The sequence below is a fragment of the Ahaetulla prasina genome, chromosome 2, assembly GCF_028640845.1.
Source record: "Ahaetulla prasina isolate Xishuangbanna chromosome 2, ASM2864084v1, whole genome shotgun sequence".
Lineage (NCBI taxonomy): Eukaryota > Metazoa > Chordata > Lepidosauria > Squamata > Colubridae > Ahaetulla > Ahaetulla prasina.
The window spans coordinates 304428877-304455506 of record NC_080540.1 but is presented as its reverse complement, the minus strand read 5'-3'; the positions used below and the strand labels follow the sequence as shown (position 1 = coordinate 304455506).

At 40.0% G+C, this 26630-nt stretch overlaps 1 protein-coding gene across 1 annotated transcript in view; it reads right to left on the bottom strand.

Moving 5' to 3' along the window:
• Positions 1–30: 30 nt before the first annotated feature.
• LOC131192931 (gamma-secretase subunit Aph-1b-like) overlaps positions 31–26630 on the bottom strand; it is a 45849-nt gene continuing 19249 nt past the window's right edge. The window contains exons 3-7 of the mRNA XM_058172558.1: positions 3379–3452; positions 2970–3092; positions 2770–2897; positions 2363–2486; positions 31–2232 (exon numbers count right to left, since the gene is read on the bottom strand). Of these exons, the coding sequence (XP_058028541.1) occupies positions 2201–2232; positions 2363–2486; positions 2770–2897; positions 2970–3092; positions 3379–3452 (481 nt within the window). The 3' untranslated portion in view covers positions 31–2200. The remainder of the gene's footprint in view (positions 2233–2362; positions 2487–2769; positions 2898–2969; positions 3093–3378; positions 3453–26630) is intronic.

Genomic DNA, 26630 nt, shown 5'->3' with positions numbered 1-26630 from the left:
CTTCACACAAAACCCAAATGAAACCGCAGATTCTAAAAAAGATTTATTTTGGAATGTGCTACTTTCCCCAAGCCATTCCAACATGACCTTTAAACAACACAGAGTTGTTGGGAGGCAGCCCCTTGCAAAGCAAATGTGCGGGGCAGAATACGGCATTGGTTGCGTCTGCCAAAGTGGTCTGGGAAAATAGGCAAGGCAGAGGGAGGAATCAGCTTGTGAATCAGAGCTTCCGTCCCCCTATGATTTTACAGGGGATTCCTCCATCTGCAGAAGCTGAGGCTACCAAAGGCCCCTACCCAGTCTGCAGGCGGGTGGGTGGGTGAAGGGAAGCAGCTGCAGCAAAGGATGACTTGCCCCTTCCTTCCAAGCTCTGAGTAAAAGTGCCACCCGATCAGGCCAATTAAAAAAAATACCCCGGAGAGATGTACAGGAAAAAAAATTAGAATGGTGCATGAACTATGAAGAGGTCTCATAATGCTAAAGTCCAAACCACCAGGGCTGTTGGCATCTTCCGTTTGGCCTATTGTAAGAAAAGAAGGGCTTCAGAAGATGCCACATAATTCTCCTTTGGAACTGACTGCCACAAGATGGCTTGAATATTATAAAAGGGAAGTAGCAGATTCTTAGAGGAAAATAAGTCTTACATTTACAGGTAATCCTCGATTTACAACCATTCATTGCCGTAGTGGCGCAGTGGTTAAGAGCAGTACTGCAGGCTACTTCTGCTGGCTGCTTGCTTGCAATTTGGCAGTTCAAATCTCACCAGGCTCAAGGTTGACTCAGCCTTCCATCCTTCCAAGGTGGGTAAAATGAGGACCCAGATTGTTAGGGACAATAGGCTGACTAGAACTGAAGTGATATATAAGTCTAAGTACTATTGCTAATGCTGCGCTACTCATTTAGCAAGTGTCTGAAGTTACAATGACCACAGTCACATGATCAAAATTCAGCACTTGGCAACTGGCACGTATTCATAATGGTTGCGTCATCACAAAATTGCCGCTGGGAACCTTCCCTGCCAAGTAAAGTCAACAGGGAAGCCAGATTAGTTTAACAGCCACATAACAACTGCAATGATTTACTTAACCATTGTGGCAAAAAGGTTGCACAATTGGACACGTCACTTAGCAATCAAAACTCTCATCCCAATTGAGGCTTTAAGTTGACAACCAGCGTGGGGGGGGCATGTTTCTCAATGCCAGAGGAAGGGGGGGGAGGAGACTGAGCTTACCAAGGTGCTTGTGCCAACTTAAGGCTGTCAGCATTGGTACCCTGCAACAAAAGCCCCCCCATGGTGCCTGCCCTGCAAAGCCTCCAGTGCCAGCAAGGGTGCCAGAAGGCGACTTGCTTCAAGGAAGCCAATGATGCCCCACATTGGATGAGATGGGGGCCAGAAACAAAAGCCAACAAAGCAAGATTGAAGGGACTTAAAAGACAGTTGGGGACAGGACAGAACGGTGGCAGAATCAACCTGGCTGCAGTTCATGCAATACACTAAACCTGAAACAAACCACAGAGGATTGGCTTACATCAAGCCATGGCTCCCCTCCACAGGCTCTTTTGAGATCACTACGCTGCGTCCCCCCCACCTCTGTCCCAGAGGCTCCCCAAGATGTTGACTTGATCACTGCCGTCTCAGAAGCCCCCAGAGGCTCTCTACTCATCCACCCAGCTCACCATGTTGATGGCAGTTGGCCCTTTTGCACAGTTATGGCCACACCAGCTGACCAAGCAAGGACCTCACAGGAGGCCAAGGCCATCTGCCCTGGGCCCCATACCCCCGAACAAACACAAGCTTTTAGCCAGTCTCTTTATTGGTACTACTTAAGAAGGGAAGCCACAGCTCTGTTCAGCTTCTGCTCCTGGCTTTCAAGCAACGCAAGACTGGGTGCTCCCCACCCCCACCCCTCTTCCTGAGAGCAGCAGCAGATCAAGGACACTTTCTCTGCGCCTATAGATCGCCTGGCTGCTCAGCCAACACACCTTTTCCCCTCCCACCCCAACAAGTATCAGGAGCCAAAGGGGAGATGCAGCGAGATTCAAGAGGACGGCACCAGGCAGACAGATTTCCTGGGGCTGGTTGAGGGCAGCCGTTCCACAGCCCTAGTCCCATCTTCGGCCCCGGTGTTCCAAGGGTACAATCATCCGATGCCCTCCGGAAAGCCTGGGGCCCAGCTTCCTGGCAAGGTGGCTGGAAGGCTCAGGATCCTGCCTGGGGTGCAGTCCGTAAGCCTGTGAAATGGGAATGCAGCACTTGGGAGAGAGCTGAGCCAGCTGGCTGGTGGGGGTGGGGGAGTGTTACCCCAGGGGCAATGGCCCAGTGGGGAGGGGGACTTTGGGCAGGAGCTGGGATGACACTCACACAGGAGGAAGTGCTGCAGGTTCTTTTTGGAGCCTCCGGAGAGATGATAAGCCCACACTGCCATGGCCACCATGAGCAGGTATGCTGGCAAAAGGCTGCCCAAGTAGACCGGGTTCCAGAAGGTCTGCAAGCAGAAACAGAGGCGGGTCAGCCCTCCCAGCTGGCCTCTGACAGGGAGGCCTCCCACCCCCATCTCTGTGCCTGGGGGTTCCCCAGAAATGAAACGGGAAGCCCTTTGCCTTCCCCCAAGGTTGGAGAGTGGCCCAGCTGAGGGGCACCACAGCTGTACAGTTGCCTACAGCCCCCCCCACCCCCCTCTCCCAGCTGGGGAACATGTTTGCTGCAGCCTAGTCCCTGTTCTCTCTCTCTCTGTCTCTCACACAGCCATTTTTAGGGGTGCTACTCACAAGGGCAGAGACGGTGAGATGGCAAAGGACCACAGCTGCCACCTCCCCCCAGCGCCGTGTCTCACAGCCATGGAAGAAGATGATGCCCCAAAAGGTGTGCAGCAGGATCAACACCAGAGTCATGAAGGCTGTGGGGACAGAGACAGTGAGGGGGGTGGGCTTGAAAAGGCCTCCCCCCACCCAAGCAGGGACAGCTGTACCTGAAGTCAAGAAGTAGAGCTGGGAGTCTCCGTGGATGCCCACGATGCCAGGCCCCAGAGAATCTGCCAGCAGGTTGATCATGGCGAAGGCCCCGCTCATGAGTCCGAACCCCAGGCCAGCCACTGTGGGCAGAGAAAGTGCAGACCTGAGCAGGGCCCAGAAGGGCCGATCTATCCCCCAATCCAGCAGGGCCTTTGGCCACGTCCCCCCCCCATCCTGTCCACTCTGGCCCTCGGATGGGGCTTCCTTCTGGGATGACGGATGTGCTCACCAGCAGGGGCCCGCCTTCAAGCTCTCCTCCCAGCACCACAGGAATTCCTGATCCCCTTCCTCCCTCTGCAGGGGTCCCAGAGTCCCCAAAACCCTTTTTTGCCCAGGTACCCCAGAGCTGTTCCTTGAGAAACGCACCATAGGCCATCTGCTGGATGGAGATGGGGGAGCAGCCATCTTCACTGAGGGCAAGGAGCCCCTCCATTGCCTTCCTGGGGGAGGGAAGGAGAAGCACAGGCTGAGTTCTGGATCACCTAGGCTGGAGCTGGCACCCCCTGCAGACTTGGACCTCCACTTTCTTCCACAGACCTAAAAGGGCTGCTCCTGACCCAGAAGGAGCCTTCCTGGCTGTGGCCCTGGTTGCAGGCTGGTCCCCTGGCTTTGGGCATCCGGCCAGCCCCAGAAGGGCCAAGTCTGTGGCCTCTCTGTCTCTGGGAGAGACAAGGTGGGACCAAGCTTCAAAGCTGGTGTGTGTGTGTGTGTGTGTGCGCGCGCGCGTGCGTGTTTATGCAGACACATAATATGCTCCTGTGTGTCCAATCAGCCTAGCATCAATACCTGGGAAGATATTGGAAAAGATAATAAAAAATAGATCTGCCAACATCTAGAAACAAGTAAAGTAATAACTAGCAGTCAGCATGGATTTGTTAAAAACAGATCATGCCAAACCAATCTTATTTCATTCTTCAACATAGTGACTAAATTAGTAGACCAGTGAAATGCTGTGGACATAATATACTTAGACTTCAGCAAGGCATTCAACAAAGTAGACCACAACCTCACAAATATTTTGTTGTTGTAAATATCTTTCTATCTCTGTATTATCAATCATATCCCTAATATATAACTTACTATAATACTCTAAAAACGCTTTTTTAATCTTGATAAACTTCCTTACCCCTATATTCTATTAAGGGTAGGCAGATGAGATATAATGTGAGGCAAATTGTAAATTTACTTGAATATTTGGAACGAAACAACCAAGTTTCAGCGGCACTCTTTTTTTTGGATGCTGAAAAAGCCTTTGACAGATTGGATTGGCAGTTTTTGTTTAAAGTAATAGAAAAAATGCAATTTGGGGAGTATTTTATCCATGCAATTAAAGCAATATATCAGAAGCAAACAGCACAAATAATAGTAAATGGTGGGTTAACAGAAACTTTTAAAATTGGGAAAGGGATGAGACAGGGATGTCCCCTGTCCCCATTACTCTTTATTTTAACTTTAGAAATTCTTCTGAATAAAATACGTGGTTCCGATCGAATAAAGGGAATTAGAGTTAAACATCAAGATTATAGATTAAGAGCTTTTGCAGATGACTTGGTTGTTACTGTATCCCAACCAATATACTCAGCTACTGGTTTAAAAGATATAATTGGTCAGTAAGGTAAAGTATCTGGATTTAAGGTGAATCAGCAAAAGACAAAGATGATAATTAAAAATATGAATATACAACAAAAAGAAGAGTTAGAAAGAACTACGGGTTTTGAAATCGTTAAAAAGGTTAAATATTTAGGAATATATATTACAGCTTCAAATGTCAAATTATACAAAAATAATTATGAGGTATTGTGGCAGAAGGTATGGAAAGAAATTGAGAATTGGAAGGTTACAACTATCCTTGCTGGGAAGAATAGCGGCTATAAAAATGAATGTTTTGCCCAGGTTTCTATTTTTGTTTCAAATGATACCGGTACTTAAGAATGATATCAAATTACAGGAATGGCAAAAGGGGGTTAATAATTTTGTATGGATGGGCAAAAAACCAAGAATAAAATTACAAATAATGCAGGATACAAGGGAAAGAGGGGGTCTTAAAATGCCTAATTTAAAATTGTATTATGAAGCAGTTGTCTTATCATTAATTACTGATTGGATTAATTTAACTGAGGAAAGAGTTTTGAATATAGAAGGTTATGATTTGTTATATGGGTGGCATGCCTATTTATTATATGATAAGAAAGTAGATAAAATATTTAAAAATAATATAATTAGAAATGCATTATTGAGGGTCTGGAGGAAATATCAATATAAATTAGATGGAAAGATTCCAATATGGGCAATCCCGAGACACATGATAGAAAATATAAATATATATCAAAAGATGGAGGTAGTTACCTATAAAGAACTCCTTTGTATGGAAAAGGGGAAATTACAATTAAAATTCAGAGAAAAGATGGGGGAAGAAGGGAAAAATTATAAATGGTTTCAATATGGACAATTACAAGCTAGATGGAAATTAGATCAAAAAATAGGTGTTAAGCAAACTGAGGATAATTTGTTAAAACAAATGAGAGATCAAGGCCAACAGCATATTAAGAGGTTGTATAATGTATTAGTAGAAATAGACTCAGAGACTGAATTGGTTAAGTGGGCACAAAATTTTCAGCAACCAATAATGTTGGAAACTTGGGAAAGAATTTGGGTGAGGAATGTTAAATTTACATAAGCGCAAAATATGAGAGAAAATTTTTATGTTTTATAGATGGCATTTAGACCCCAAAAAGTTGTCATGTATGTATCCTAATGTACAGGCTAAATGTTGGAGATGCGATTGTGAAGATGCCACTTATTACCATATATGGTGGACTTGTAAAAAAGTTAAAGCATTTTGGATTAAAGTATGGTGGATCATGCAGAATATTTTGAAAAAGATTAAGTTTACTCCACAGTTCTTTTTACTAGGAATAATTATGGATTGTACAGCTATAGAGACTAAATTGATTTTGAACTTAATAACAGCCGCGAGACTTTTGATTGCTCAATATTGGAAGAAAGAAGAATTACCTACAATTGAAGAATGGACACTCAAAGTATCAAATCTGGCAGAAATGGCAAAAATCTCTGCTTACTTGAAAGACTATACACAAGAAAAATATATTTTAGAATGGAAAATGTGGATTGATTATATTCAAAATAAGTATCAGATAAAAAAATATCGAATAGCATATGAGTAAATTTAGGAAATATTTTGTATTAGATATATTTTGAAAGGAGACGGGAATTGAGAGTGTGATTATGTGTGGGGTGACTAGAGATTATAATTTAGGAATTATTTTGGATTATGATTGTTAGTTTTGATACCCTGCATTTTGTTCTGGGAAGTCGGGGTGGGGGGTGGGGGGTAAGGGGGAGGGGAATTGGGGGGTTGAGGGTAAAGGATGGAGTGATGGTTAATGTACAGGGATTATTGAAGATGTATAAATATAATTAATGTAGGGTCGGGTCTGCCCAGTTACCATTTTAGAACAATGGGGAGGGAGAAAAGAGGAGAGAGTAGGAGGTAGGAAAGAGGAGAAGAGGAAGGAGGAGGGGTAGAAGAGGGAGAAGGAAGGTGTAGGGTGGAGGGAGGAGAGGATGTAGATAAGAGAAGGAGACGAAGGTCTGGAAAGTAGAAGAAGGTAGAAGAGGGAAGAGTGTTAAAAAGGGGGGTGGTGACTGGGCAAGCCCGACTAATTGTATATAACTGTACATTGGATGAGCTGTTTGATATGATTGTTAAAATTAAAAAAAAAAGTCAATGCAATCCTAAATTGCATTATCAGAGGGATACAATCAAGATCAAGTGAGGTACTAATACCACTCTATAAAGCCCTACTAAGATCACACCTAGAGTACTGCATCCAGTTTTGGTCACCACACTATAAAAAAAATGTTCAGACTCCTTCTAGAGTGCAGAGAAGAGCAACCAAGATGATTAGGGGACTGGAGGCTAAAACATGAAGAACGGTTGCAGGAACTGGGCATGGCTGGTCTAGTGAAGAGAAGGACCAGGGGAGACATGATAGCCATGTTCCAATATTTGAAGGGCTGCAACGGAGAGGAGGAAGAGGATCAAGCAATTTTTCAAAGCACCTGAAGGCCAGACAAGGAATAATGGATGGAAACTGAACAAGAAGAGATTTAACCTAGAAATAAGGAGGAATTTCCTGACAGGGAGAATAATCAACCCATGGAACAGAAGTTGCCTTCAGACGTTGTGGGAGCTTCATCACTGGAGGCTTTCAAGAAGAGACTGGACTGCCATCTCTCAAAAATGGTGTAACGTCTCCTGCTTGGGCAGGGTGATGGACTAGATGACCCTACGAAGTCCCTTCCAATTCTGTTAATCTGTATATTAAATTTCCATTTCCTTTCATCTGTTAATGCTAGTTTAGTTAAATAAATGAGGCCAAACCATTTTAAGGCTTTTTTAAAATAAGTAAATAAAAAGAATGTGGGTCTGGGAACGGTGCAGCTGAATTACACAAGTCAGTCAGTTTCTAGAAAAGGCTAAGAAAAGAAAAAGGAAAGAGGACCAGCAACAGTATGTGAAATCAGCCACAGGGAAAATGGAAGGCCTGAAAGACCAGGTGAGAAACAAATCACCATGGAGAAAATCCCTGGCAGGTCAAGTATGCTGGTACAAAAGGGGCATAGATTGCAGGGAGTCCTCCATTCATGCATGACCTGTCATTTAACAACTCTTTGAAGTGAAGGCAGCCTTGGAAAGTGTGTCCAGGCATTCTGCTGCCTGCCCCCCCCCCCCCGATTTATGAGGCCACAATCTGGCTGCTTGGCAATCTGTTTGTACAATGATTGGTTACCCATCGCCCCACGTTTCCTGAGGAAGACCCATGGGGACAGCACTTCCAGGGGTCAAGGCAGAGACTGCACTTCCACACATTGTCATAATGGAAAAGGAACAACTAGAAAAGATCCATAAAACAACCAATCACAACTTCAAAGGAATAGCACTGGCAAAGGAAGAAGAAAACCAAACAGGGGCCTTCCTGAATATCTTCAACAGCAAAGGACACCTCGCAAATCAGAAATATCAGCCAATCATAAAACCAGCCACACTAGCTAGGCACAGGTAACCCCTGACTTATGACAATTGAGCCAAAAAATTTCCGTTGCTAAGCCAGCTGTTGTTAAGTGGATTTTGCCCCATTTTACAACCTTTCTTGCTAAAGATGTTAAGTGAATCACTGCAGTTGTTAAGTTAGTAACATGGTTGTTAAGTAAATCTAGCTTGCCCAATGACTTTGTCAGAAGGTTGCAACAGGTGATCACATGACCCTGGGACACTGCAACTGTCATAAGTATAAAACAGTTGCCAAGCATCCAAATTTTGACCCATGTGACCATGGGGATGCTACAATGGTCGTGTGAAAAATGGTCACAAATCACTTTTTAGTGTAACTTCAAACGGTCACTAAATGAACTCTTGTATACTGAGAACTACTGTACTCCATTACCAAAATAACCAACCCAATCTCCCACAAAAACACTGTTTAGATGAAAACAAACACACTGCAACAGCCCTGAACCTCAGGAAAAGGAAACAGATCATCTATATAACATCTTCCAATACAATGGATACCCATGCAACTTTAGCAGAAAGTCCCCGTCTACTCAACTTAATTTGGCACAACCAACACAAGCCGTAAAAAGGACAACACAGCCATACGTCAAAACATCTCAGAAATCACCAACAGACGATCACAACCTCTCATGGAATCGGCGTAGCACACAAACCGAGAAATGCCCTTCAAATCATCCGAAGTAAACCAAAAGACCCAGCAGCCTCAGAAGAAAAAAAACGGGAGTCATACAGTGTAAGGACTGCAACAGCCATTATATAGGACAAGCAGGCAGAAGATTGGCATCCATGAACCTCAACCAGCAGTCCACTGCACAACATATGGACAGACTTCGCCACAGTTTCAACTGGGAAACAGAGACCATCCTAGATCAAGTTAAATCCAAAAATGCTAAAGAATTCCTGGAAGCCTGGCACTCTGACAAATCAGGCATCAATAGGTTCATATAGAAAAAAGCATTTATACCTTCAAAAGAGATAATCAAAAAGCTAAAAAGGAAACAGAAAGATCAAAACACCTCCTCACCAGCAAGCAACACCCAGATAAGCAGAAACATCAGGATTAATACCAGATCAACAATCGAATGGTCAACTAATCAAGGAACTATCAACACAGACAATCAAACAATAAACAAAACCCTAATCAAGGATTATTGCTAATATTATTGCTAATTTTAATGGGGGTTTTTGTGATTGTAATGTATTTTAATTATTTTAATTATGGGCCAAATTGAATAAGCTTTTTAACATTGGTTTTAATTGTATTGTATTTATTTACTGTTGTTTTTACCTGGCTGTAAACCGCCGAGTCCTTCGGGAGAATATAGAAATTAAATAATAATAATAATAATAATAATAATAATAATAATAATTATTATTATTATTATTATTATAACATCGAATGACAGTGTAGCCACTGTAATTAAACAAAGCACAAACCCCTGCTCCCTTCTAGCACTGATGATGTTACCTAGTTGGGTAATGAAATATCTGCAAGAATACAGCCAAGCTGAGAGAACACCAAGGACTCCACGGTTCAACCAAGATACAAATACTCTCTTCTACGGGTTATTCCATTTTCTAGAAGAATGAAGAAAAGATAAGCTTCTCCTGGATCTGATCCTAATCAATGAGGAGGTGTCATAGAAACATTAAGCAGCAAGCATTGGGTGCAAACCACAACAGTAAAAAACTGGAGCCTAGTCATATACAGAAACTTGATTCCAACAATCTTAGAGAGAGGTGCAGGTGTCATTCCACACACAGAATCCTCATGGAGCAAGGCATCTTAGGGATATCTCTAAAACAAGATGCTGAAAATACAATCCAGGCAACAATCTCGCTTACCAACGATTTGTTCAGTGAATGTTCAAAGTTATTACTGGAGATTTACAACCTGAGACTGGTCCCACCATTGCAGGGTCCCCACAGTTATATGATTGTGATTTGGGGACTCGGCAACTAGTGTGCATTTTCAACAGACACAGCATCCCACAGGCTCACAATCCCCATTTGCAATATACACAGCCAGCTTCTGACAAAGTAAATGGGGAAGCCAGCAAGAAGTTGCAAATCATGGTCAGGTGACTCCCCAATTAGGTGGGATGATTTGCAGGTGATTTGTCTAATGACCACAGCCACAACTGTGACTTTTATGACACTGCTTAGAGATGTAGCTACCAGTCCCAACTGTAGTCAGTGCCAATAATAAACCATATCCAATGAAGGAAAAAAAAATCAGGGTAAATTAAGAAACCATTTAGGTAAATGGGGAATTTCTGACTAATAGTGATATGTAACAAGAATGGGAAATGAAAAGGGGGCATGGCCAGCGTCGCGGCAACACAATGAACTTCGGGGCTTCAGAGAAGCGTCAATATTCCAGCTGCTTTGGGGGTCCACAGACGATCGTAGCCGTCTCGTAGGGATGGTGAGGAACAGAGGCACGGGCTGGTGTGAACAGGGAAACCGCAAATTCCCTGAAGCACCGGCGAATAGCCTCGGACCCAGTGACTGGAAAGACAGCCATTGGGAGCTGTCTCAAAGCTGGGGCGGCCACACAGAAAGAGAAAAGAAAAAAGCGAGGTGGATCGTCTGGGTGAGATTGAATTTATTATCTTGAAAACAAGATACCTATTTTTACTTTACTCCCTGGTTTCTAAAAGTTATAACTGAAGAACGGCAGAACGGAAAGGGGAGGGATGTAAGTCTGCCTCCCCACTTCTGGCAATAGCGGCGAAAAAGCAGTGGCCATAAAATAAAGACAATTTTAAAGAAGTTTGAAAACGGATTTGAAAAATAGAAAGCAGATTGGGCAGAGTTGCTTTTTGCCAAAACTAAAATACAAATGAACTTTAAAATTTTGAGATTTATATTAGAAACATCTGAATTGGATTAATTATACTTATGATTAGGGGAAGTAAACTGCAGTGTCATCTAGTGGCATAAGAGGAACTATTGGAAAATTAACTGAGAGAAGAATAAAGAAGATATGAAATGGAATGACCTTGGAAAATGTTTTTAAACCTGGCAACAGAGTTCTGATAATAATTGTCTTGTGACTTGGCGGGGGAAAGAAAAAGAACCAGCTGTATATTAGACTAAATATCCAATTGCTTTCCCTCTATTTTCTGGATTTATAATTTTGGATTTTTGGATTTCTTTTGACATTTGGAAATTTTGGAATTAAATTTTTGGATATTTTTTTTTATTCCCTTTTTTTTCCTTTCTCCTTTTTAAATTTTCTCCTTTTGTTTGTGGGATATATATATATCTGTTTTCGTAGGTTTTCACGGGTATAGTATGTAGTTCTTGGCATATTCGGATCTTTTCCCATGTAAGGTTGAGAGTATCTTGGCGATGTTTCGAAAAGGTCTCACTCATCATATTCAGGCTGGTGCTTTTGGCATCGTGCTTGTGCGAGCAAAGCGTGGTCAAAGCATGGCTCTCTATAAATACTGGTGGGGAGGTGGGGAGTGTTGCTGTGAGCGGGTTGGTTGGCTGTGTGGTTGCATCTTGCTTGGTAGATGGAGTGGGTGTTTGCAGATTGGTCGGCTATTTTGTAGCATCATGTGTGGGTGTGGTCCTAGTCTTTTGTTCCTGAACTTTGGTGTTGTGGCCTCTGTAGTTCTGTGATGTGATGTCTTGAGCAGATGGCTGTGATGCAGCATCCCGGGTGGCTCCGAGTCCGAGGTCTTGTCATGTGTTCCTGGCGTGTGTCAGCTTGCTTTGTGTGGGGATCGGAGGGGGGTGCAGCAGCCAGTGGTGCCAGCATGGTCTGGCTTCTGGATGGTGGTTGTGTTTCGTCTGTGGGATGGGTTTGGTTTGAATCTGGTGAGGATGATTGGTGGTGGCGTCGTGTGTTGTCCTGTGTCAATTTTGGTGGCTGGGACTCGTTTGTTGACTAAGGCTGGTTTCCAGATGTCTGATAGGCAGGAGGTGTCATCCCGTTTGTTCATGTTGTGGGGGTGTTTCTCTATTTCGATGGCTTCCATAATTATTCTCTTGTTACAGTGTTCAGTTTTGGAGATTAATTTGGTTCCTTCGAAATCAATTTCATGTCCTGTGGTTTTAAGGTGCTGGAAAAGGGAGGAGGTTTTTTCTTCTTTTCTGACTGCGTTCTTGTGTTCTGCGATGCGTGAATTTATTCTCCTTTTAGTTTGTCCAATGGATGTGGCTAGGCAGATTTTGCATGGTATTTTATAGACTCCTTGGGTTGGGTTTTTTGTAGATTAGGATATCCACAAAGGGGATTAGGATGTCCAGAAAGGGGAGTTGGTTGTTGGTTTTTAGCTTTTATTTCCATAGTGAATTGTATTTTGGGGTGTAGGCTGTTGAGATGTAGTGAAATATTCACTATGGAAATAGAAGCTAACAACCAACTCCCCTTTCTGGATGTCCTAATCTACAAAAAACCCAATGGCTCCCTAGGACACACCATCTACCAGAAAAAAACACACACCAACCGCTACTTAAACGCACAATCATATCACCACCCCGCACAGATCAACTCCGTAGCCAAGACTCTCATCTCCAGAACCAAACACCTAGCCGACAAAGACCACCTGAAAACTGAATTACACACTTTCACAAACGTATTAATCGCCAACGGATTCCAAAGAAACACAATTACCAACCTAATCCAAAGGGAGACACCGCCCAAGAACCAAGACACAGAACAAGACAATGGCATCGCCCTCCTCCCGTATATCAAAGGCACCAAGGTGTTGAAGGAAGCCTTGGACACAGACGACTGGTTCTTAGGCCATTCCCACGCATGTACCCTCCGTGATGGACTGGCCTGGGTGGGGGTGAAACTCTATGTCCCGGCATCAGCAAGGGAGACCATCTCTTCACCGATGCCATGATGCTAAGATGGCTGGATACTTTGAGTTCGTGAAAACCTTGCACCTTCTGAAAAGGCAATTCTGGTGGCCAGGACTTAAAAAAGACATTGAATCCTACGTAGCAAGTTGTACTGTGTGTGTGCGGCAGCAAAAAGACCACCAGGAAAACCACCAGGACTGCTCCAAACGGTTGCTCGCCCAGGAGCCCCATGGAAAGAAATATCCATGGACTTCATAGTAGAATTGCCCGAGAGTGGGGGCCATACGGTAATCTGGGTAGTGACAGACTTGTTTTCTAAAAAAGTGCATTTCATCCCATGTACTAAAATACCTTCAGCTAAAACTTTGGCAAGATTGTTTGTACAGCACATCTACAGGTTACATGGAGTCCCTGAACGTATTATCTCAGACCGGGGAATGCAATTAACTTCCCAATTCTGGAAAGAGTTTTTACGATTCCTTGGCTCCGCCCAGGGGTTAAGCTCCTCCCACCATCCTCAAACTAATGGATCTTGTGAACGCTTGAACTCAGTACTAGAACAATATCTCAGCTGTTACTTTAATTATCAACAAGATAATTGGGCTGACCTACTACCTTTTGCTGAAGTGGCTTACAACAACTCAGTTCATAGTAGCACGGGTTTCACTCCGTTCAAAGTGGCTTCTGGTCAAAAGTTTGTCCCCATCCCAGAACTTCCCGAAGAGAGGCCTTCTATTCCGTCATTGGCTGAATGGATAGAGCAAATACAAAGTACCTGGAAAATAACTCGCAAAGAGATTGATGATGCGCATTGCTTACACAAGAAACAAGCTGATAAAAAAGGGCCCCTGAGAAGTACCAAGTAGGAGATAAAGTTTACCTGTCCACCAAATATTTACAAACTACATAAAAATCAAAGAAACTGAGATCTAAATAAGTAGGACCTTTCCCCATTGTTAGAATCATTAATCCAGTGACTGTCCAACTAGAACTACCAAAAACCTTGAGAAGAATTCAACCGGTTTTTCATGTTAGCTTACTCAAACCTGAACACACATCCCCTATTAGAGCTAAGCCTAACAAACCCCCAGTACCTATCCTCATAGAAGGGGAACAACATTTTGAGGTTAAGGAGATCCTGGACTCTAGAAAACATAGAAATAAAATCCAATATTTAGTAGCTTGGAAACATTTTCCTTTATCCCAAGCAGAATGGGTGAACAAGGAGGATGTTTGCGCCCCCAAAAAGCTAGCACGATTTTATGAACAGTATCCTGATAAACCTTAACATTTCTTTTTTCTTTTCTAGGACTAACGTCCCTGTTGCAGGAGGGCTGAATGTCAGCCTCCGCTTATTACTTTAAGTGTTTATTTACTTAGTAGAGTGTTTAACTGTTTTAACTCTTCGTTAAATGTTTTAATGTTACTTGTTGTTATGTGTGATTGATGAGGTGATGGCCCCTTTAACGCTCCGGCTGACATTTGAGAGGAGGAGGGATAAAGGATTCAAACAGACAAACGCGCGCAGGTTTAACGAGCATTGCATGCCAGACATTCCAACCAGAAGACTGAAAGAGGAATAACATTGGAAGTAAAGTACCACATGGCCAAAGAGGAGAAGGACAATGGATTAAAACTGTTTGATCTTTGGAGGGAGGAGGGCTGAATAAGGGGAAATGTATCTATAAGCCATATCTATTTCCAGTTTAAGCTTTGCTTCTATTGCAAACTGACGTGCTTAGTAAAAGTTACTGATCTCTATAATCAAATGGAGTCAGGGTCATTCTTCTTAAGCATTGATCGGAGGCAATCTGACACACAAAGCCGAAAGCACCAGCCTGAAGATGAGTGAGACCTCGTCGAAACGTCGCCAAGATACTCTCAACCTTACACGGGAAAAGACCCGAATATGCCAAGATCAGGTAACAAGAACCTGAAGATTTTGGATTGCATTTTAATTTTGATTTTGACTTTTATCTTAAATTTGGATTTAATTTGAAAGTGGAATTTGATTGCTTGATGATGGAACAGAATGGAAGTGGATCGATTTCAAGATAACAAAAGTGGGATTACAATTAAATTGGATATTTGGATTATAAATTTTGTGGTTTGAAAACAAAGAACAAGATGAAGAAAATAGCACATTTATCATCAATAACAACAGCGTCCAGCTCCACGGCACAAAAAGTAGTAGATACTACAAGAGAAAGCTAATATGGAATTTAAAAGTATGTTACAGGCAATGCATGAAGATATTAAGGAACGAATAAGCAAAGTAGAAGAAGATGTAAAAGAAATCCAAGAGATGATGGGGAAAAAATGAACGACGACTGAGGATAGTGGAAGAGAAAGCAGAATCAACAGAGAAAAAAGTGGAAGAGATGAATTATGGACTTACAACAACAGACAAAATCAGGAAAAGATAATTATATAATTGGAAATGGACAAGGCTGATTATTATCTAAGATTCCAAAATATTGAAGAAGAAAAAGGAGAGAATCTACCCGAAAAAATTGCGGTGATATTAGCGGAAACAATGGAAGAGAGTACAGAAAAGATATTAAATGGGATTGATGAGATTTTCAGAGTACATACAAGATATGCAATGAGAAATAATTTGCCTAGAGATAAACATCAGATTTACCAAGAAAATATTGAGAACAGAGATTTTGCAGTTTATGAGAGATACAATAAAACACAAAGGTACAGCGATAGTGGCGTTGAAACAAGTTCCAAGAAGGGTTAGAGACTTAAGAAAAGAATACCAGTTCCTGACAAAATGTTTGAGTAAAAGAGTGAGTTTTAGATGGTTGGTTCCAGAAGGTGAACTGGCAGGGACAGAGACATAGATTGGACACAATACAGAAGGCGGAACTATTTTATGAACAATATATAGGATTCCAAGAAGAGAGATTGAGAGAAGAAAGAGGGGCTGGATATCAGTAAGAGAAAAAGGAACAAACAAAAGAGACAGTTAAAGAAGAAGAAAGAGCAATAAGAGAACAAAGAACAAAGGGAGATAAGAACGCCTAGATCTACTAAACAAGTAAGATATGAAAGAAGAAATAAAAATGATATCAATAAACATAAATGGACTAAATTCAGCAGTAAAAAGAAGAATATTTAATAAATCAGAGAAGTTAAAATTAGAGATAATATACTTACAAGAAGTCCATATTAGAAAACAACATATGTTTTTGGAGAAGATTAAATTGGGGACATTATATATAACACTTGCTTGTCAGAGTAAAAGAAGAGTAGCAGTATATATTAAAAAGACAATTCAATCCAAACAAATTTTTGAGGATGAGGAAGGAAGAGTATTAATGATAGAAATAGTAATGAACCATAAAAAATATTGTTGGTAGTGATATATGCTCCAAATAAAAATCAAGAAGAATTTTATGTGAAATTACATAGAAACATAATAGAATGTGAAGATATACATGTAATAGGAGATTTTAATGTGATTGTAAATAATGAATAAGATCACAAATCCACAAAAATGAATAAGAAGACTCTTTCTAGAGTATTTTTTACAATGACAGATGAATTGAGCTTGCAGGATACCTGGAGAAGATATCCGAAAGAAAAGCAGTACACATTTTACTCAAACAGACACGTTGTGGTCAAAAATAGGTATGATGTGGTTGTCAACAGAATTAATATCTAATACATAAGATTGATATAGAAACAAATACATGGGCAGACCACAACCCAATAATAATGACATGGAAGGGGCAGAGGAAAAGAATAAGATGGACATTGAATCAAAAACTATTAAATGAAAAGAATGTTCAGCAAGTATATGGAAAAAGAATTGACCTATTTCATTAAAGAAAATAAAAAAGTACAGCATTACAAAATGTGTGGGATACTAGCAAAGCGTATAATAGAGGATTGACAATGACATCTAGAAAAACAGAACAAAAAGAATAGAGAAATACAAAAGAAACTGGAGGAAGAGTATAAGAAGTTAGAGATGGAACGACAAAAATTCACATGATAAAAAGACTAAGAATTTGATGGACTTGCAAAAACATAAAATGAATTTAATGGAAAATGAAGATTTGGCGAATAAAATAAAATCAACAAACCAAAACTTTTTTGAAAATGCAAATAAACCAGGTTGGCATATAAAATGAAAAAAGAGAAAGAAAAGAAGTTAATAAACCAACTAGTAGATCAAGATGGGAATATATGCTACCAAAATGAGGAAAAGAAAAAAGTAATTGAGAAATATTACAAATGACTATACCAACAAGAGCCAGTTGCAGAGGGAAAGATAGAGTAATATCTAGAAACAGATGGAAAGATAGAGTAATATCTAGAAACAGCTGGAATACCCAAGATTCCAGAAAAATTTAAAAAGTTATTTGAAGAAAGAATATACACTGTAAGCCACCCTGAGTCTTCAGAAAAGGGCGGGATATAAATGTAAATATAAAAAAAAAATCAATGATGGAACTAATAGAGGGAATTAAGAGACAAAAGAATGGTAAAATATCAGAACCAGATGGATTACCAGCAGAGTTATACAAAATGTTGCAAGATGTTTTAAGTAACGTAATTTGCAGATATTTAATTTATTTATTTTATTATTTATTTTATTAATCAAACTTATATACCGCACCATCTCCCGTAGGACTCAGGGCGGTTCACAGGCATATTAAAACAGTATAATAAATAAACATTAAAACCCAATTAAAACTAAATATTATCATAGCCTGATCACTAAAACAGTAAAACCTATAAAAACCCCATTAAAATATGCTAAAACCTTCTATCTTAGGCTAGTCCTGCACGCTGAAACAATAGAGTCTTCAGTTCACGTCTGAAGGTCCGGAGGTCGGGTAGTTGTCGTAATCCTGGAGGAAGCTCGTTCCACAGAGCTGGTGCCGCCACAGAGAAGGCCCTCCCCCTGGGGGCCGCCAACCTACATTGTTTGGTCGACGGCACCCTGAGGAGGCCCACTCTGTGGGAGCGCACAGGTCATTGGGAGGCAATCGCGGCAGAAGGCGGTCTCAAGGTATCCCGGTCCTAAGCCATGGAGCGCTTTAAAGGTGGTATTAAGACCTTGAATTGCACCGAAGACTACGGTAGCCAGTGCAGGCCGCGAGGATAGGTGTTATATGGGAGCAACGTGGTGCTCCTCTATCACCCGCGGCCGCATTCTGGACTAACTGGAGCCTCGGGTACTCTTCAAGGGAGCCCCATGTAGAGAGCATTGCAATAGTCCAGGCGGAAGTGACGAGGGCGAGTGACTGTGCGCAAGGCGCCACGGTCAAGGAAGGCGCATCTGGCGAATCAGATGGACCTGATAGAATGCTCCCTGGCGACGGCTGTCAAATGATTCTCTAAGGACAGCCGATCGTCCAGGAGGACGCTTGTTGCACTCCTCCTGGGGTCAGTACTTCCTCCCCCACAGTCAGTGATGATGTAAGCTGACTGTCCCGGGACGCCGGTACCCACAGCCACTCTGTCTTGGAAGGGTTGAGTTGGAGCCTGTTCCTCCCCATCCAGACCCGCACGGCCTCAAGGCACCGGCCCATCACCTCGACAGCCGTTGGGGTGGTTCGGGGTGGAAATGTACAGCCGCGTATCATCAGCGCACAGATGATAATCCACCCAAACCACGGATAACCTCACCCAGCGGCTTCATGTAGATGTTGAACAGGAGGCGAGAACAGACCCTGAGGCACCCCACAAGTGAGGCGCCTCGGGGCGATCTCTGCCCCTGTTAACACCGTCTGCGAACGGTCAGAGAGATAGGAGGAGAACCACCGATAAACGGTGCCTCCCACCCCAATCCTCCAACCGTCGCAGCAGGATACCATGGTCGATGGTATCAAAAGCCGCTGAGAGATCTAAGAACCAGGACAGAGGAACAACCCCTGTCCCGGCTCTCCAGAGGTCATCCACCAACGCGACCAAAGCCGCCTCGGTGCTGTAACCGGCCTGAAACCGGACTGGAACGGGTCCAGATAGACAGATTCCTCCAGGTGCTGAGGAAGCTGATATGCCACCACACTCTCAACAACCTTCGCTAAAAAGCGAAGGTTGGAGACTGGACGATAGTTCGCTAAAATAGCCGGGTCCAGGGAGGGCTTCTTAAGGAGGGGCCTCACCACCGCCTCTTTCAAAGCGGCAGGGAAAACACCCTCCAACAAAGAAGCGTTGGTAACTTCCTGGAGCCAGCCTCGTGTAACCTCCCGGGTGGCCAGCACCATCCAGGAGGGACACGGGTCCAATAAACATGTGGTGGAGTTCAGCCTACCCAACAACCTGTCCATGTCCTCAGGAGTCACAGGATCGAACTCAGCCCAGATAACATTCTCAAGACTCGTCTCCGCCATCCCACCTGAATCTATCCAATCAGTGTCCAAGCCGTCCCGAATCTAAGCGATTTTATCAGACAGATATTGAACAAAATCCTCAGCACGTCCCTGTATGACTTATGCACATCCCTAATAATGACTTATTAGAAGCTAAGATCCCGGACTCGTGGAGGGAGGCATACATAACTCTTATACCAAAAGAAGAATCAGATCTTCAATAAATAAAGAATTATAGGGACTTCCGGTGGCACTGCAGGCTTCGGAGACGGTCCTTCAGATCACCAGCCCTGCGGTTGCGTTTAAAACCGTTTTGACAGCGCAAATCGGCTGTCTGACAGTTTGGAAAGCTTTCCCTCGGGAGAAGAGGGAAAGCAGAGCAGTCGGGCATGGGTAGAGCTCCACGAGAACTCCTGGGAAAAAGCCAGGAGATCGAAGGGTGAGAGTTCCCCTTTTGCCTGGCAGAGCTCTGCACCCACAGCGCTTCTCCTTTATGCAGAACAAGCCGCGACCACCTCTGCGTCTATGATTAGCTTCAAATTGATTTCAATGCAGACGGAACAAAAGCAGGAGAACTAGCATCGGTGATTGCAAGTAACAAACCTTAACTTTGTTTCCAAGGGGCGTGGCCATGACCGTGGTGGGGTAAGGACCTTTCCTTCACTTCACAGGGCTTATTAATGAAGATTTATGAGGATCTATGTGTTTGGAATGCACCGTTACGGATGAAAGTTAATAAATCATGAAGTGAAAGTGTTAACAGCCCAGCAGACTGAATTTAAAACTGATAACAAAAGAGGACTTTTTCCCGAAGTTTAAGTTGGAATGAAGCAGTAAATTTCTTATTTTTTTTTCTTTTTCTTTTGCTGACGTGGAGAAAAAATGGCGCTGATTATTGTTTAAAAGCTGTGAGTTATCTGTGTTCCTTTGTGGAGTGACTATGAATCACAAGCTACTGAGAGATAACGAGTGCAAAATAAGCCGCTTCGGCTTCAATTAAAAGACTGTTGTCCCTTGATCTTCATTAAGACCCTCTGCAAAAGTGGTTTGAAATACTAGTTTGAAAATTTTTTAAGACTTTTTAAAATGACTCAACAACTTTCAGAAACGCAGCAAGTTGCTGCAGCTTTAAATAAAATTGGGGGGAAAATAGCAGGACTATCGGAGCGTATGGATAATATGACATTGGAAATGACATTGGAAATGAAAAAAATGAAACAAGAAATGAATGAAAATTTTGCAAAGCAAAGAGAGGAAATGACAATTATTAAAGATGAACTTGAGCAGATCCATGTACATGAGGCAAAAGTGGATTGGCAAATTGGTGAAATATTTTATAAAAATGAGCAGCAAGACAAGAGAATTTGTCTCCTGGAAGAAGAGATGAGGAAATATAATTTGGTTATCCGAGGGATTCCAGAAGAAAAGGAGGACAATTTGAAACAGCGGGTTTTAAAATGGATTAATGATCTTGACACGCAACTTACGTTTACAATAGCAGATCTGGCAAGTGTTTTTAGAATTGGATATAGAAGGCAAAATGGCTCCAACAGGAATGTGCTTGTCAGGTTCGCAAATCTCGGTGATAAGCTGGAAGTTATGGCCAAGGTGAGAGAGATGTGAGATGCTTTGAAGTTTGAAGGGAAGACTATTCAAGTCTTCCCGGATATATCAAGAGAAGAAAGGGCATGGAGATTTTTTTTAAAACCAATTACAAAAGTTTTGAGAGATAATGGAATTAAATATAATTGGAGGCCACCACAATAATTGAAATTTTTTTATAAAGGAAGGATGCGTACAATTACCCCAGACATAGATGCAATATTATATTTATGGGAGCTTGGACTGATTGAGGTGGAGGATTTAATGGAGATAAAAGATCAAATGCTTAAGATGGGTGGAATACACGCGGAAACATCAACCCCAGAAGAAGAAAAAGAGGCTATTGGGGGGCAAGACCCTAAAGGGTTAAAGAGGAAAGAAATATCACCTGTGTTGGTTGAACAGAAGAAAAGTCGTGAGGATACAGTAGAAGAAGCAGATAAGAGTCTTGGAAAATACGAAGCCGAATGCGGGAGAGAGCCATCACTATCTTTTTTCGAGTGATGAATTTAAATAGACAGCCCGAAAGAAGTGGCCCGGACATTGGCACGTCCCCTCTCCCCCATTCTCTTTATAGAGGCGAAACCGACGAGGATGTGGGGGAAGAAGATTGTTTGTATTTTATTGTTTGTCTTGTTTTTTGTCTTTTTTTGGTTTTTTTATCGTTTTCTTTATGTTAAATGTTGGTTATATGGGAGTTTAATGTTGGGTTTTGGGCACAGAAAGGAAGAGGCGGAACCCATCAGAAATCTGAAGATTCAAATAGAATCGAATATAAGCCGAGGTACCTAATTTTACCACAAAAAAAACTGGGAAAAACTATTGACTCGAGTATAAGCCTAGGGTGGGAAATGAGGCAGCTACTGGTCAATGTAAAAAATAAAGATAGAGCCAAGTAAAATAACATGAATATTTATTTGAACGAAAAACAATAAAAGTGCAAAAGTGCAAAATGTTCGGCGCTCATTTTTATTATGCAGCGCCCCCTGCTGGACATCTATCAAAAATACAGTATCTTTTAAAAGTACATCGAGACGTAGACTCGAGTATAAGCCGAGGGGGGTCGCTTTTCAGCACAAAAAACGTGCTGAAAAACTCGGCTTATACTCGAGTATATACAGTATATAAAAGGTATGCAAATATATGAAAAAGCATTTGGAACTTCAAAAGCCAGAGGAGTTGCAACACTGATATCAGATAGGGTGTATTTTGAAAAACATCAGGTAATTTTGGATGAGGATGGAAGATATGTAATAATTGTTGGAAATCTTAATGAGGAAAAAGTGACACTTGTTAATTTATATTTACCGAATGAGAAACAAAGAGAATTTCTTGAAAAAATAACAAAATTTTTGGAGAATGAAAGTGTAGGGAAAGTAATTGTGGCTGGGGATTTTAATTTAATCAGAGATAAAATAGATAGTACTAACCCCACCCGTTGTGGAGGAGCAAATAAAATGGGGATTTTAAATACGTGGATGCTTGAAGCGTGGTGGATGTGTGGAGAGAGGTCAAAGGAATTGAAAGAGTATATACTTTTTTCTCTAAGATATATAATACATATTCTAGAATTGATTATATTTTTCTTTCTAAAGATTTGTTGAATAATGTGGATAAGGTAGATGTGGGAATTTTTAAAGATTCTGATCATGCAGAAGTTATGGTGGACTTAGATTTTAATTTTGAGAAAAAAAGAAGCTATTGGAGATATGAGGAGAAACTGTATAAAAATGAAAAGGATAAAAAATGGATACTTAAAAAATTGGAGGAAAGTTGGAGATTAAATGATAACGGGGAGGTTAAATTTGAAATTGTTTGGGATGCGATGAAAGCGGTGTTTAGAGGGGAGAGTATTAAATTATCAAGTAGGAAATATAAAAATTATAAGACTAAAATGGAAAGAGATAAAATCAGATTAAAGAATTGGAAAATCAATTTTGCTTACTAAAGAAAAAAAATTCTTCAGGAGCTTAATATGTTAAGAAATAAAATGATAGAAGAGGATACAGAGTTGGTAAAAGAAATTTGAGATATTTAAATAGGAATTTTTGAATTTAGTAACAGAAACTCTAAATTATTGGCAAAGATGGCGAAAAATAAAGATAGAGCCAAGTAAAATAACATGAATATTTATTTGTGTTCGCTGTCATTTTTATTATTAGCGCCCTGCTGGACATCTATCAAAATACAGTATCTTTTAAAAGTACATCGAATGTGGGTACAGTATAAGAGGGGGCCAGCTTTTAAAAGTTTGAAAAACTCGCTTATACTGAGTATATACAGTATATAAAAGGTATGCAAATATATGAAAAGGATTTGGAACTTCAAAAGCCAGAGGAGTTGCAACACTGATATCAGATAGGGTGTATTTTGAAAAACATCAGGTAATTTTGGATGAAGATGGAAGATATGTAATAATTGTTGGAAATCTTAATGAGGAAAAAGTGACACTTGTTAATTTATATTTACCGAATGAAAAACAAAGAGAATTTCTTGAAAAAATAACAAAAATTTTGGAGAAGGAAAGTGTAGGGAAAGTAATTGTGGCTGGGGATTTTAATTTAATCAGAGATAAAATAGATAGTACTAACCCCACCCGCTGTGGAGGAGCAAATAAAATGGGGATTTTAAATACGTGGATGCTTCGAAACGGCGTGGTGGATGTGTGGAGAGAGGTCAAAGGAATTGAAAGAGTATATACTTTTTTCTCTAAGATATATAATACATATTCTAGAATTGATTATATTTTTCTTTCTAAAGATTTGTTGAATAATGTGGATAAGGTAGATGTGGGAATTTTAAAGATTCTGATCATGCAGAAGTTATGGTGGATTTAGATTTTAATTTTGAGAAAAAAAGAAGTTATTGGAGATATGAGGAGAAACTGTATAAAAATGAAAAGGATAAAAAATGGATACTTAAAAAATTGGAGGAAAGTTGGAGATTAAATGATAACGGGGAGGTTAAATTTGAAATTGTTTGGGATGCGATGAAAGCGGTGTTTAGAGGGGAGAGTATTAAATTATCAAGTAGGAAATATAAAAATTATAAAATTAAAATGGAAAGAGATAAAAATCAGATTAAAGAATTGGAAAATCAATTTTTGCTTACTAAAGAAAAAAAATTCTTCAGGAGCTTAATATGTTAAGAAATAAAATGATAGAAGAGGATACAGAGTTGGTAAAAAGAAATTTGAGATATTTAAATAGGAATTTTTTTGAATTTAGTAACAGAAACTCTAAGTTATTGGCAAAGATGGCGAAAAATAAAAGAGAGAAGAGAGAAATTGGAGCTTTGATAGATGATAGAGGTATAAGATGTTATAAAAAATTAGAGAAATGTGAAGTGGTTAGAAATTTTGTTCAGAATCTATATTCAAAGAAACCAATTAATCGGGAAAATTGCAAAGCTATTTAGAAAAGTATGTGGTGAAAATTGATCAAACATATAAGGAATTGATGGAAGAAGATATAACACAAGATGAGATTAATGGAATAATACAAAAATTAAAATTAGGGAAAGCTCCAGGTGAGGATGGATTACCTGTTGAGTTTTATAAAGAATTTAAAGAATTAATAATACCAAGATTGCAAAAATTATTCAATGGAATATTACATGGTGGAGAAGTACTTCATCATGGAATAGAACGGTGATATCCCTAATTCCTAAACCAGATAAAGATTTAGAAAGGATTGAGTCCTATCGGCCCATTTCTTTAATTAATCAGGATGCAAAGATATTTACTGCTATTATAAGTAATAGATTAAATAGATTTATAGATAGATATATAAGTTATAATCAAGTAGGTTTTGTGAAGGGTAGATACATGAGTGATATTGTTAGAAGAGTATTAAATATTATAGATGTAGCTGAATATAATGGTGATAAAATTGGTATAGTATCATTGGATATTTTTAAAGCTTTTGATTCTGTACAATGGGAAACTATTAAAGTAATTGTGGAGGCTTTAGGCTTTGGTAATAAGTTTATACATGTTATTTCAAAATTGTATCAAAAAGTAGTGCAAGAGTGAAGGTGAATGGAATATTAACTGAAGAGATAAAATTAGAAGCAGGTACGAGACAAGGATGTCCCTGTCCCCAACATTATTTTTATTGGCTATGGAAATATTGACAAAATGATAGAAAAGATGAAGAATTAGAAGGATATAAGGGTATAAGATAAATTTGTATGGATGATACTTTAATTATTTTGAAAATGTAGAGAAAGATCTGAAAAGATATATAAGCATTTGAAAGAATTTGAGGAAATGACAGGTCTGAAAGTAAATTGGTCAAAGTCAGAATTATTGATGGATAGTAATGGTAATGAGTCTGAGAATATGCAAGAGCAATTTGGGATAAGGATTAAAAATACATTGAAATATTTGGGTATAGTGCTTTCACTTAAGGTTAAAGAATTGAAAAACTTAATTATGATGTGGTGATTAATGAAATTGAGAAGAAGATAGATAAATATAAAATTTTAAAGTTGTCTTGGTTTGGTAGAATTGCAATGTGTAAGATGATGTTGCTGCCCAAGTTCAACTTTTTATTCGAGATGCTACCACTAAATTTGACAGAGAAAGATATTGAAGGATATCAGAAAAATTGGACAAATTTTGTAATGGTGGGAAAAGACCTAGATTAGTGAAGAAAATGTGGTATCAAAATCAAAAGGAAGGTGGATTAGGAATCCCCAAATTATTTAATTATTACTGTGCGTATGGTATCCGGATAGTGGTAAAAATATTTAAAGGTGAAGATAACTATTGGAGACTTAGAGTTAAGGGATATAGAAATTTGGATCAAGGTGGTTTTAGATAAAGCAAATTTAAAATGTGTAAGTAGAAGTTATTGGTTAAAGGGATTAAGTAAAAATGTGGAATAAATTTGTTAAAATTTTAATTCCGGATATAATCTTTTTGGGGAAGACAATTGGAATTTGGCCGATTAAAAATAATATAAGACGTAATGAAGTGATTAAAGAGGAAAATATAGAAATTATTAGAGATTGGATAAAAGTTATGGAAAATGAAAGGAGGAATAAAGAAATTATTGAAAAATTAGGATTAAGTTGGATTGAAAAAATACAGATAGAAAATGGACAAAAAACTAAGGAAAATTATTCGATAAATAGATGTGAAACTGAATTTGAATATTTAGTATCTCGGATTATGAAAGATGAAATTGGGCTAAAGGGACTCGTTAGTAGGGTTTATAAGATTATAAATTCTGATGAAAAATTACAAAGAGTGATGAGGACAAATTGGGAAAAAGATCTTAATATTGAAATACCAGAGTCAGATTGGAATGTGAATTGGAAGAGTAGAATTATGAGAACTTTATCTATAAGGATTAAAGAGCATAATTACAAAGTTGTTTGGAAATGGTATTTGACTCAGTAAGATTGTCACAAATGGATAAAAAATTAGTAAAAGATGTTGGAGATGTGAGATGGAATTGGGGACTTATGAACATATGTGGTATAAATGTGATAAGGTTAAAAAGTTTTGGCAACAATTGGAGAAAATGATTTTTGAAATGATGGGGAAAGTAATAATATTGAGAGTGGAAACTATATTATTGTTGGCAATTAAGGAAATAGAATTAACAAAATATGAAAAAGAATTGATTAGAATTATGATTATAATAGGTAGAATTATAATAGCTAGATATTGGAAATTAGATGTGATTTTTAGAATAGAAGAGTGGAATTCTGAAATGTGGAAATTAGCCTTAAATGATAAAATGACATGTGAT